Source organism: Nothobranchius furzeri, chromosome 7 (assembly GCF_043380555.1).
Source record: "Nothobranchius furzeri strain GRZ-AD chromosome 7, NfurGRZ-RIMD1, whole genome shotgun sequence".
NCBI classification, from domain to species: Eukaryota; Metazoa; Chordata; class Actinopteri; order Cyprinodontiformes; family Nothobranchiidae; genus Nothobranchius; species Nothobranchius furzeri.
The window spans coordinates 45812244-45826543 of record NC_091747.1 but is presented as its reverse complement, the minus strand read 5'-3'; the positions used below and the strand labels follow the sequence as shown (position 1 = coordinate 45826543).

At 42.2% G+C, this 14300-nt stretch overlaps 1 protein-coding gene across 1 annotated transcript; it reads left to right on the top strand.

Annotated features, from left to right (window-relative positions):
- The first annotated feature begins 423 nt into the window (after positions 1-423).
- On the top strand, positions 424-9992 carry LOC129167177 (uncharacterized). The gene is made up of 2 exons (XM_054751454.2): positions 424-813; positions 914-9992. The coding sequence occupies exon 2, from the start codon at positions 3326-3328 to the stop codon at positions 7658-7660; it is 4335 nt and encodes a 1444-aa protein (XP_054607429.2). The 5' UTR covers positions 424-813; positions 914-3325; the 3' UTR covers positions 7661-9992.
- Positions 9993-14300: the final 4308 nt, after the last annotated feature.

Below are 14300 nucleotides of genomic sequence, written 5' to 3'. Positions count from 1 at the left end.
CAGCCTCCGAAGAGCTTCGTCACATACTTTTTCTGTGGCGATGTCAGTGTCGCTCTCCGTGTTGCTGTCATCATTCCCGGGTGAAGCTGGCTTGAATGAGTTCTTCCCGCTGCCATCTCCAGCGCCGAACCATGGATTCATTCATGCCAAGCTTACGTACGGCAGCACTGTTTCCCTCCTTTACTGCCAGATCGATGGCCTTCAACTTAAAGGCGGCATCATATGAACTCATACATGTAGTTACCATGAAGAGGGAGGTATGGATTTGAAAAGAATTCTTCGTCGTGCTGGCTGCTTACATGTGCTCAATTAAAACGAGCACTTTCTTCGATTTTCACTTTTGACTTCCACCTGTTTCACATTTTGCTAAAGCGCCCCCTGGCATGTGAAGGAAAATCTTCAGTGAAGCCGCACCTCATTATAATTATATTATAAGCCGCATGGTTCAAAGCGTGGGGAAAAAGTACCGCCTTACAGTCCGGTTTAACTGCCACAATGTAAATTATGTCAATTTGTTTGATTTATTGTGTTATGTATGTATCTTATTTCCCTGGTCTATTGTTGTTTCTTTGGGGTAGGAACTAAGTTTCATGCTGTGTTGCGCACGGCCCATTTTGGGTGACGGAAAGGGAAGTAAAAGAGCATGTGAAAAGAAGCTGAGCTATAACCTACGCAGTCACAGGAATGAATAAATAAGCAGTTTAAAGTAAGGGAAAGCTGTAGAGAAGACGAAGAAGAAACCAGCGAATTACCTTTGTTAAGTTTTGTTCCTGAAGCGGATTTACTCCCTTATGGTTACGTGCAGCCAGCGAGGTACGTTAACTGTGTTTATTTATTGAGTATCTGTGAACTTGGGTTAATGCTTATTTGTAATATTTATATTTGGTTATTCTGTACTTTGGTGTAATGACAGTTTGACGGTGGATTAATAGTGTCTTGGAGGAGAAGTGTGAAGGAGGAATAAATCCATCAGTGAATGAAGAACCGTGGTGTCGTCTATTAACCGGAGGGAGCGAAAGTCAAACTCGAGGCCCAAACATGCCCTATCAGCGCAAGTTCGGCAGCTCATCAAGACGGGAACACAGATAAGCCACTGTTTAGGCCACACAGGTTCATAAGGTTTTCATGAAGAAGTCTATAAGTCAGACTCTAAAGTTTTGGTCTGAAAAGTGACACAAGAGTTGAAAACTAAGAGGGACTGTGTATAACCTGGCAGCCACGGTGTTTCACGTATATGAATGTGCACTTAAGTAAGTTATGTAAGTTCATGTTCAGTTGAATAATAATAGTTGGCTCTTAAGGAGCAGAAGCACACCTTGTACATTTGGTAAACATCCACAGCTTGTATTTACGGTTCAGTGTCTTTACAAGTTCGGTGTGTGACAGGTTATAAGAAGAACTCTGTTAAGTGCACTTACTCTGTAATATTCTACATGGAGAGTGACTTTAGTTAGTTAAGCCCCTTATTTAGCATTGACAAATAGTGTTGCAGCTTGCTCTTGTATGTTGCCTGTGTACAAATAATCAAAATGTCACATACAAGTAAAGAAGCTCAGGGTGCAGCAGCTGCTCTGGAAGAAGAGACCGAGTTAGAGCAGACAGATGAATCAAATATCGGGCAAAATATAGCACCACCTGAAGTGCCTCGTAGAAGTGAAAGAGCCCGGACATTAACAGAAAAGGGAAAGGAGTTACAGAAAAAGCAAATCAAGGGGCTAGTGCTTCGCTTTGACAGCAAATATGAGCGATGGAAAGCTCTAATTAAAGTAGCTAAAAGATCTGTGTTAAAACAGGATCCTAGTGACATCCTACAAGAACACATCATCGGTATTCAAAGGGAATTATCTGAATTGAACATTGCTTATGATGACTACCGAAAAATTGATCAACCATCCCATGACATGCGTCGCAAGATGGATAACTGCATCTCGATCACCAAGACTGTATTACAAAATGCTCAATTTGAAATACAGGGTACAGCTGAGGAGTTGATTTGGCCAGATCACAGTTCTGTATTCGCATCTTCAACTTCCAGTGTTTCACTTTCTGCCTCTAATGGTTCTAAAGCATCTTCTATTCACTCAAATGTATCTTCACTTAGAAGACAAGAAGCTGCTGCCGAGTATGCAGCTACACGGGCTGTACTGCAGATTATGACTGAACAAGAGGACCACCAAGAGAAGCTGCAAAAGCTTGAAGCTGAAGAGAGGTTGATCATCGCAGACCAAGAAGCAGCCGCATTAGCTCGTCGTCTTGAAGGAGAAAGAGAAGAAACCGAACGCAGGCTAGAAAGAGAGAAACAAGAGGCCGCTCTCAAAGAAACAGCAAGAAGAGAATGCTGCAAGAAAGAGGTCTGTTGAGAACCTAAAGAGAGAGCTTGATCGTTTAGAGAATTTGAAAAGGATGAATGCAGCCAAAGCAAGGCTTCAAGTGTATGATGAGAATGAGCTCAGCCCAGCACAAAGGAATGCTCCACAGAGCCTAGATCTACATGAGGTTATGCAGCCACGCAACCAAATGAAATCTGACAACTGGCACTCACAATCACCAAAGGATGCAGTGCCAACACATGTGGTTCAAGACAGCACAGGAGAGCTTGTGAAAGTCTTAGCTGAGGCTATATCAGCAAATAGGCTACCCATTCCAGCGCCCTCAGTTTTTAATGGTGATCCACTCAAGTTTAATCATTGGAAATCATCCTTCCAAACTCTTATTGAAAGGAAAAATATTTCAAGTTCAGAGAAAATATTCTTTCTTCAGAAATATGTTGGAGGAGCAGCTAGAGAGGCATTAGAAGGTTGTTTCCTGATTGGTTCAGATACTGCATATGTAGCTGCATGGGGACTGCTCAATGAGAGATACGGCCAGCCTTTTATGATTGCAAAGGCCTGCCGAGACAAATTACATGCCTGGCCAAAAATAGCGTCAAGAGAGAGCACTGACTTAAGGAAATTTGTGGATTTTTTACGCAGTTGTGAATGTGCCATGACTCACAATGAGTGTCTGCGTATTCTTGATGATGACGTCGAAAATCAAAGGCTGACAGCCAAGTTGCCTGATTGGTTAAGCAGCAGATGGAACCGAAAAGCCACACAGTATCAGCTGGAGCATGGGAGGTTCCCAGATTTCAAGTATTTCGTAACCTTCCTGACCTTGGAGGCTAGTATTGCTTGTAACCCTGTTACTACTTACTACTACTGCTTTGCGGCAAGGGGAGCAGGAAAGGACAAGATCTAAACCGCAGAATGTAGTGACCCCTAAGAGCCAAGCAGCAAGTGCAAGGATTTTTACCACTAACACCACTGAGAAGAACATAAGCACATGTATGTTCTGTAAGAAAACAGGACATGTCCTGCACAAGTGTCGTAGACTAACTGCAAGGCCAGTTGCTGACCGAGTGAAGTTCATTCAAGGTGAGAAACTGTGTTTCGGCTGTTTGAGTCCTGGCCATCAATCCAAGAATTGCAGCAACCGGATGGTCTGTGACACCTGCTCTAAGCGTCACCCCACATGCTTACATGAGGATCGCTCAAAACAACAAGAAAATGATGGGACGAGTTGCATTAAGGAAAGAACGCTACAATCGCTGCAAGACACCATTCAAGAAACCACATCCAATAGAGTTGTACATGATGGTAACAGTGCTCAGACTTCAGCAATAGTTCCTGTTTACGCGTCAATGCCTGGTAATTCAAATAAAGAGGTCCTTGTCTATGCTCTGTTAGATTCACAAAGTGACTCTTCATTCATTCTTGAAGAAGTAGTGGATGCTCTTGATGTTAATGCAGAGCCAGTCAAGTTGAAGCTGTCCACAATGTCGTCCAAGGAAACAATTGTACCATGCAAAAGAATCAAAGGTTTACAAATAAGAGGGTTATCTTCTTCTAAGAAGATCACAGTGCCAACGGTCTACACTCGTGAATTCATACCTGCCAATCGCACACACATTCCAACATCTGAGACAGCAAGGGCATGGCCTCATTTAGAGCATCTTGCAGAACACATTGCCCCACCGAAGAACTGTGAAATCGGTCTTCTTATTGGGTATAACTGTCCACAAGCACTGATGCCAAGAGAAGTTGTATGTGGTGAGGACAACCAGCCCTTTGCACAGAAAACTGACGTAGGCTGGAGCATAGTAAGCTATGGTGATCCAAGTGAAAACTACAGTGATGCGATTGGAGTAAGTCACCGCATCATTGTAAGGCAAGTGATTCCTGAACCCAAAGTAACAAGTAATCTGAAGAGCAACGTTCATTATGTCTTCAAAACAAGAATTAAAGAACTGACTGCTCCAGAAGATGTACTTAAGGTGCTGGAATCGGACTTCAGTGAAAGACTTGGAGAAGAGGCAAATCTTTCGCAAGAAGATCTCCAGTTTTTGACCAAAATGAAAGAAGAAATTAGACACAAAGAAGATGGACATCTTGAAATGCCTCTGCCTTTCAAACAGAGCAGGCCAGAGTTACCAAATAACAAACCATGTGCTGTCCAACGCCTTAAGTGCTTGGAGAGGAGACTCAAGAGAGACCAGAAATATCAGGCAGATTACATGAACTTCATGAAGGACATTATCAGTCGTGGTGAAGCAGAAAGGATCCCAGAAGAGGAGCTTGATAGACAATCAGCTTGGTATATTCCTCACCATGGCGTATACCACCCTAAAAAACCAGAGAAACTGCGAGTGGTCTTTGATTGCTCGGCAAGATTTCAAGACATGTCATTGAATGACTACCTTCTTACAGGTCCTGAGCTCACAAACACCTTGGTGGGAGTTCTTTGTAGATTTCGAAAGGGCCCAGTCGCTATTATGTGTGATGTGGAAAGAATGTTCCATCAATTCCATGTAAAGCCTGAAGACCAAGACTACTTGAGGTTCTTATGGTGGGAGAATGATAATCTCGAGGCTCCACCATCAGTTTTTCGGATGAAAGTCCATTTGTTTGGAGCAGCTTCTTCACCTGGCTGTGCCAATTTTGGACTTAAACATCTAGCCACAGAAGGTCAGGATCGATTTAACGAAAGCACTGTCAGGTTCATCCGAAGAAATTTTTATGTTGATGATGGACTGGTGAGTGTAGGGTCTGATGCGGAGGCAATTGAACTGATCAAGGAAGCTAGTGAGCTTTGCAGTGCAGGCAAGCTTAGACTGCACAAGTTCATTTCCAACAGCAAGAAGGTATTGGAATCAATACCAAGGGAAGAATGTGCTGACAGTGTCAAAGAGCTGGACATAGATTTAGGGGAGCCACTCCTAGAAAGAGCACTGGGCGTGCAATGGTGCGTATCCTCTGATGACTTGCAGTTCAGAGTAACTGTCAAGAAACACCCGATGACGAGAAGGGGAGTGCTATCCACAGTAGCTTCCATCTACGATCCTCTGGGTTTTGTAGCACCGTTTGTTTTGCGTGGTAAGTTGATCTTGCAACAGTTGAGTCGAGAGAAAGTTAGTTGGGATGAACCACTTTCAGAGGAGTGCAGATCACAGTGGCAGTCATGGTTACAAGATCTCCATAACTTGTGTCAAGTAAAAATTAAGAGGTGCTACATACCAGCAAGCTTCATAGATGTCAAGCAGTACGAGCTACATCACTTCTCAGATGCTAGCTTCACAGGTTATGGGGAGTGCACTTATCTAAGAGCAGTGAACTCTAATGGCAGTGTACACTGCTCACTTGTCATGGGGAAAGCGCGTGTTGCCCCCACTAAGGTCACAACGATTCCAAGGCTTGAGCTGTCTGCAGCAGTGGTTGCTGCGAAGATAGGTGCTATGTTAAACCATGAGCTTGAAATAGACAACCTTAAGGAATATTATTGGACAGATTCTAAGGTTGTTCTCGGGTATATTAAGAATGATGCCAGACGCTTCCATGTTTTCGTGGCAAATAGGATCCAGAGAATCAAAGCCACCACAGATGTCAACCAATGGTATCATGTGCAGTCTGAAGACAATCCGGCGGACCATGCTTCGAGAGGGTTATCGGCAGATCGGCTCGTTGCTTCAAATTGGTTCACTGGCCCAGACTTTCTGTGGGAAAGGGAACTACCAACAAAGGATGCCAAGGTGGGAGAGGTTAGTGATACTGATCCAGAACTTCAAAGGGCTCAAGTACTCATCACCAGTGCAAGGACAAATAGAACATTGGTGGATCGCTTGACCAAGTTTTCTGACTGGAAAAGAGTTGTGAAGGCTATTGCTTGTCTTAAACGTCATGCTAAGCAAGTTAAGGGTCTTAGCCCCAAACTCAGTGGAAGTACAAGTGTTGAGGAAAGACAACAAGCTGAACTTTTCTTAATCATATTGGTCCAAAGAGAAGTATTCAGCAGTGAAATCAAGAATTTGCAACAATGCAAGGATGTAAAATCCAAAGACAAAGCAAACAAGCTATGTAAATTAAGTCCATTTTTGGATGAGCAGGGTGTGCTTAGAGTAGGCGGCCGCTTGACAAGAAGTGATCTTCATCCGCACGTTAAGCATCCTGCTATTCTGCCAAAAACAAGCCATGTGTCTTCTTTATTGATTAAGCATTATCATGAGAAGGTGCAGCATCAAGGAAGAGGTATGACTGTAAATGAGTTGCGATCTAATGGGATATGGGTCGTTGGATGCAGTGGTGCAGTTGCCTCACACATCTTTAAGTGCGTCACATGCAGAAAGTATAGAAGGAACAAGCACGACCCAAAAATGGCAGATTTGCCAAAGGACAGAGTGGAAATAACCCCGCCATTCACATATTGTGGCATGGATTGCTTCGGACCATTCTATGTGAGGGATGCAAGAAAGGAACTGAAGAAGTATGGCCTTCTCTTCACTTGTATGTGTTGCAGAGCTGTACATATCGAGATGCTTGATGACCTCAGTTCGGATGCTTTCATCAATGCATTGCGCGTATTCATTGCAATACGTGGGAATGTTAGGCAGTTGAGATGTGATCAAGGTACCAACTTTGTGGGCGCAAAGAGAGAGTTCATGGACTCAATGAAGAACTGGGATCATGAGCAGGTGAAGGAATATGGCTGTGAGTTTGTAATGAATTCCCCATCGTCAAGCCATATGGGAGGAATTTGGGAGAGGCAAATAAGGACAGTCAGAAGTGTCCTAACAGCAATCCTTGATCAGTCCGCTAAAAGACTTGACACTGCCTCACTTAGGACATTTTTGTATGAAGTGATGGCTATAATAAATAGCAGACCCCTGACAACAGAGCACCTGAATGATCCAACAAGTCTTGAACCGCTCACACCAAATCACATTCTGCTGATGAAGTCTAACATCATATTGCCACCTCCAGGTCAGTTTGTAAGTCAAGATTTATACCTGCATAAGAGATGGCGGCAGGTGCAGTTCTTGGCGAACGAGTTTTGGACAAGGTGGAGGAGGGAGTACCTTCTTAATCTCCAGCAAAGACAGATATGGCATGGGGATAAGAAAAACATCGAGGTCAATGACATTGTTATTCTTCAAGAGGACAGTGCTCCACGAAATCACTGGAGACTAGCAAGAGTCACAGAGGTGTACCCCAGCGCTGACGGAAGGGTCAGAAAGGTGAAGCTGTTGGTTAGCGACTCAACTTTGGATGAACGGGGAAAACGTTCAACTAGGCCAGTTTATCTTGAAAGGCCGGTGCAAAAAATAGTTCTACTGGTTGAAGCTGAATAAGCATGTGTTAAACTGTTGTAAATGCTTATCACTTGAAGGTTCAAATCTACAGGGAAATCTCAAGTTGAGATTTGGTGGGAGTTTAACTGCCACAATGTAAATTATGTCAATTTGTTTGATTTATTGTGTTATGTATGTATCTTATTTCCCTGGTCTATTGTTGTTTCTTTGGGGTAGGAACTAAGTTTCATGCTGTGTTGCGCACGGCCCATTTTGGGTGACGGAAAGGGAAGTAAAAGAGCATGTGAAAAGAAGCTGAGCTATAACCTACGCAGTCACAGGAATGAATAAATAAGCAGTTTAAAGTAAGGGAAAGCTGTAGAGAAGACGAAGAAGAAACCAGCGAATTACCTTTGTTAAGTTTTGTTCCTGAAGCGGATTCACTCCCTTATGGTTACGTGCAGCCAGCGAGGTACGTTAACTGTGTTTATTTATTGAGTATCTGTGAACTTGGGTTAATGCTTTTTTTGTAATATTTATATTTGGTTATTCTGTACTTTGGTGTAATGACAGTTTGACGGTGGATTAATAGTGTCTTGGAGGAGAAGTGTGAAGGAGGAATAAATCCATCAGTGAATGAAGAACCGTGGTGTCGTCTATTAACCGGAGGGAGCGAAAGTCCGGAAAATACGTTAATCTAGCTCCAAGCTCACAGCAGCAACACACGTGTAGCAATAAGCTATGAAACTAAAACATATAGATGATGTTAAAACTCAAAGGTAAGGAAGATTACATAATGATTAAAAACAACTCATCGTTACTACATCTGCAAGGCTTCATGTTAGTCTGGACCATTTGTAGCTGCAACAATCAGTCTGACAGCAGATTACTTGGGTTCATTTAGCCTGAAAAAATAAAATTATATATAACATCACAGTGTTGTGGGAGGCCATTTCCAGAGATGATGAGAAACATGTGGAAAGCAGAGCAAGGATGGAGCTGCAGGTTTTTCTGTTAGAACAGGAGGCCCTGAGGTTAAATGGGATGTTAGTGTGAGTCTGGGAAGATACTCCTCTCCAGTGGTGACCAGCCAGGCAGAGATGTAAGGTAAACAAACAGAATACAGAGTACACTATTATTATTTAGAATGTTTTTACCTGGATCAGTTCATAGAGCTTGTCCTGTAATTCATATGGAAGCTGCTCAGAAGCTCTCCACCACACCTGGGTCTGTTCAGGAGTGTAGAAGCTGATCTGGGTGGAATTCCCATCATGGTCCCAGTGTCAGACACACTGCTGCTGGGAGGCTATGTGAAATATAAAGAAACAGCAATTATAGTTGTTTTTAAGAGCAGCAACACACATGTGTAACAATAAGCTAAAATAATTACATATTAAAACTAGAAGGTAAAAAGAGACAGATGGTTAAAAATAACTCACCTGCAAGGCTCTAGCCTGGACCGGTGCAGGCTGGTGGAGGACTGTGTAGCGTTATGAAGCTTATAATGGTCTGCCCTTAACAGCTGCCCCTTCACACAGTAACATCGCCAAGGTCGGACGCTTGGTTCAGTATGTTTACATTCCAGGAGAAGAGACAGAAGAACAGAAGAAGAACGCTTTTCATTAATTAATCAAAGTACTTTATTTGTGATAAGCTAATCAAGGCATATGTTGATCATTAATAATCAGGTGAATGATCTGTGAAATAAAGATGTCATGAGTTATGTGTTTAAATGAATAAACAGGACTGCACCAGACAGACTGATATACATTACCATGGAAACGCATGACACATTATTCTCAACCAATCAGAACTTTCGTCTGTGGTAGGGCAGAATCTGGTTGTTTATGAAAGTAGTCCAATCCGGTTTACTAAGATTCATAAACAACTGGGAGATATAAAAGAAGGCAGACCATTATAAGCTTCATAACGCTACAACTACATCAGTCTGACAGCAGATTTATTGGGCAGATTTAGCCTGAAAATAATAATAACATCACGTTGTTGTGGGAGTTTAGTAACTTAGATTGAGTACAAAACAAACTGTCTAATATGTGCTTCATAACATGGCTGGTGAGTGATCGGACTGCTCTCAGAGCTAACTCAGGGTCCAGAATCAGACATGTTCTAACGAGAACCGGACTCAGCACCAGTTCAGAACCGGGTCAGGTCTGCTGCAGGAGGAGCTACTCTTGAGTGTCCCTCCTGCGCTGTATCATCTCTGATATTACTAACTGCAGGGTCCGAAATTAAATTTTTTACTCACCGGCCAAGTTGGCTGGTAGATGATGAAAATCTCCCGGCCAAGCATATTTTTTACCGGCCAAAATTGTAAATGATTTAGATCTACCTAAAGCATGTTATGCTATATTATGTTAATTCCAAACAGAGTGACAAAATGAGTGACTCTTTTGTCATTTTTACTATTTATTTATTTATTTATTTATTTATTTTAAGAGGTGTTTTTATGAACTCTTTCATTGAAATCTAGTCAGACTCCCTGTTTTCTCTGTCCATGAAGTCTGGCTGTCATGTTCTGCCCCTGCCTTCCTGACTGTGTCTCTCTCCTGCCCTGATTAGTACTCAGTGGCGGCTGGCCAGTAGAGGGCGATAGGGCGCCGCCCTCCCAGTTTTTCCGTGTTTTTAATTTTTATTTTGAATAAATAAATAAATAAATAAATAAAATTAACAATAATCACATATTCTAAGTTAATTGTGTGTTTTGTAACAAAAATAAATCATATATATATATATATATATATATATATATTGGTCTCTGCCGGTCTCTGCCGATCTCTGCCGGTCTCTGCCGAGCGGTGGAGGCTGTGTGCTGTTTTTCAATCGCCCAAACAGGACGAGACCAGCTGTCCAATTGCTGACAAGAATATCAAAGGGTAGGAATGGGAATGTATCCAATCAGCGTTGACGTTGTTTCAGAACGTTTCAGAAGCATGATGGGCGATGGAGCTACCGCCAAAGGATTCGTTGGTGTTCGGCAGAGTCGTTTTTGGTCGTGACGCAGATGTAACATGGACGCCGCCGGTGACTACAACAAGCATGGATACCGGATCTCAGCAGCCACTGAATTCAGTTCAGTCCCTTCTCCAGTAACCGTTCGAGAGGAGAACTATGGTGGAAAAACTTAATGTCAAAGAGCTTGGACCAGATCAGCCCGACGTAAAGATAAGCCAGCAGGAGAAGGAGAGAGGTAAACTGTACACACGACGCTTCTCCCAAAATTGGTAAACCAGGAAGGCTTGGCTAGCTGGATGCAATCACGCTAATGCGTTATTTTGCTTTCCGTGTTTGTTATTCAAAACGGCTGGGACAGATAAGGCATGGATGAGTCAGGAGTTACAGACATTAAACATTTTTCTGAGAAGGTGAAGAAACACGAGTCATCCCGGGCACACATGGACAACAACATGGTGAAGCTAGCCATGCTAGGCAGCAGAGCTAACGTTGCCATGCAGGGAACAACAGCAGCTGGGTGCAGAGGTAAGCTGTACATTACATTTCTGTGAACAAGACAATCAGAATCAGAAATCCTTGGTTGTCCCACAAACCGGGACATTTGTTTAATAACATGTTTAATGTGCAATAACTGTAAAAACTAATTTCAACACAAATACTTATTATACATATTTAATCACGTAAATGTGTATTTCATGTAAATTTGTACATACATCAATCTGATTCCATTTTACTTGTTACACTTCTGCTGCAGCAAACAAATTTCCCAACTTTTGGGACAATTAAGCATTTCTGATTCTCAATCAGATGTTTTTACCTCAAATGTAAAAACATCTGATTGAGAATCAGAAATGTTTTATTGTCCCAAAAACTGGGAAATATGACATTTGTAAGAGGATACTGATGACATTATTTCCTATGAAAGTGTTTCCTATGTACTTATCTGTTGTTTTTTATTTATCATATGACAGGTTTTTCACACCATCCTGAGCCATGCAAAAGAAGATTCTTGTCACCACACCCATGACCGCAGCCGAATCAGAAAGGTGCTTTTCTACTTTAAAGAGGATTAAGACTTTCCTTGAGGAATACCATGACACAGGATGGGCCGAATGCTCTTGCCATGCTCTCCATGGAAAAAAAGCTTGTCACAAACATTCCTGACTTCAATAAAAAGCTAATCGAGAGCTTTGCCACTCAGAAGGACAGAAGGGCAAAATTTCTGTACAAATGAGGTAACACACACACACACATACACACACACACACACACACACACACACACACACACACACACACACACACAAATGCATCCACTTGATCTTTGTATAAAGTTGACCTTGGCACAACACTCCAGAAATATTTAACAGTGTAAATTTCTGGCATTTTGTCTAAGTGGTGTTTACTACCATTACTGTAACAGTGACCTGCTCATAATTTTTGGTGTTCACTCAAATGTTGAAATTAAACAAAATGTTTTTGTTACTTGCCTCTTGCATTGCCTATTTACCATTTATGGTCGTGTTATTTTATGTGCAATTTAATGCAGTATTTTTCAACCTTGGTCTGCAAGGCAGCGTGCCAATAGTCAGACACACCTGGATTAATCAGTTTGTCCAATGATGTAAGACAGGAAATAAAAGAGCTGTGCTTAATTCAGGAAATAGTGAAGTTGTGCACAAAGCTCAGAAAGCACAAGTTTGTTTAAAAATAAAAAATAGCACAGCCCCACCAAAAATATTTTTAACCAGCCGCCACTGTTAGTACTTATTGTTCTCACCTGCCCCTCGTTAACCTGACCATGTGTTCCTGATTTCCCTGTGTATTTATACCTCCCTCCTTGTACCAGTCTTCGTCGGATCATTGTATGTGCATGTGCTTGTTTGTCCTGTCGCTCCTGTTCCACCATTAAAACCATTTTTATTTTTCATCCATGCCTGCTCTCCTGCCTCCTGAACTCTCCACCACACATGTTCCATCATCTCCACACCCGCAACATGACACTGGCCTCCTGCTTCTGACACCGTCTTTGTGCCAAAGCATTACAGCCTCATTTGGGTCATAGTCCTTGATCTCTGGAGAACACAGCTGCACCATGAGAATATCTGAAAGTGTGTCAGAGCTAGGGTTGTCACGGTAACTGGTGTAGCAGCAAACCCCGGTAAAAAAAAGTTGACAATAATAATAACCGTCTTGTTTTTAAAAAATATATATTATCTCGGTGGATTACCGTGGCTGCGGTGTAGGCATGGTGACCCTTACCAGCCACCGTATCATCTGCTGAAGTTGCCGGCGGACTTTGTTGTTTACGACCAAAACTTTCTTTAAGCTATAAAGCTGAAATAATGGCCAGAGGAGACGGCAGCACTCGGGGCATTTATTATACCTCAAAGAAGACAAAGTGGGAAGTACGGGCATTTTTTGGATATTTGAAGAATGCAGAGGGACAGTTGATAGAAGACTGCTATCCTGTTTGCAGCACGAGCAGAAAAAGTGTCTGTGAAAGGCAGCAACGCTACGTGGCTATCATAATGTAGCCATTGTCTCACGACTCTGCCATCTCCAGTTCGCCACTTTTCACGAAATCTTCTGGTTGCCACTGGTCCTGGTGGATTTTCTTCCAGTTCGACGAGTTTTCTTTTGGAAGGCTGGCTGACTCCAGTTAAAAACCGCCACACTTCACCACTAGTTTTAACACGAAGCTAACTGCTAACTTGATAAACTGATTGAATGGGATAGGTGGAAATGACGTTGGATGCGGCGCTCACGTTTCTCGTACGTTTGTGTACGTTGCATGCAGGCGGGAGAAGTATCATAAATCCATGGAAGATGACTGATAAACATAACTAATTTGGTGCAAACATTTACTCGCTGTGTGGCAGATAGAGCTAAAAAATTTACTCGCCAAATGGAGCAATTTGCTTGCATTTGGCGAGTGTTAATTTCAAACCCTGACTAACTGGCACAAAAACTTAACCAGAACCAGTCTATGACATCATCACACACATCACTCGCTTCGAGCCTGCGTCAGTGTGGACTGATTGTCTAAATTACGTGAATCACGTCCACGTCTCTCTTACTTTGCATTTATAAATATAGCAAATATAGCTGCAAAATCATAGGTACGGAACAATCTTTAGAAGCTGTTAAATGTAATTATTTAGCTTACTCACCTCAAATTGCGCCCAAAATCTCCATTTTGAGGAAGCAGCAGTCGGCGGGATCCAGCTAATTGCTGGAAAGGCTTAGACTAATTTGTGAAATGCTCTTCAAGCCAGCATAACCTGGTTCAAACTTCATCCCGGTTCAAACTCCATCAAGTTGGTGAAAGAGTAACATGTAAAAAACACTTAACTATAATATTAACAGCCAAGCTACTAGAACTAAATGACTATAATACTAGAAGCTTTGCTGGGACTCTGACTCAATGCTAATGCTAAATATAGCACAACTCACTTGTGGCTAATCCATCGAGCCTTGATTGCTACAAGGCTGGTTAAGACTGGTTGAGACCACAGTGCTGCTACGTAGTACTTTTCTGAAATACGTAGCATTGTTCTCGTTAGCCATTGGCTAAAACCGACTCAAAATAAACGTGTTCTTTTGAGCTGAAGATGGTGCTAGACTGACGTTTTTAGACAGAATGTAGAGTTTTCAAAGAAAATGCATCAAAATGCAAAAATAATAACTACACATGTCTACAACACTATTAGATGCTCATTTATACT

Excerpts from the sequence above, each read along its gene's own strand:
- LOC129167177 (XM_054751454.2), top strand. The coding sequence starts at position 3,326 with ATGTTCTGTAAGAAAACAGGACATGTCCTGCACAAGTGTCGTAGACTA.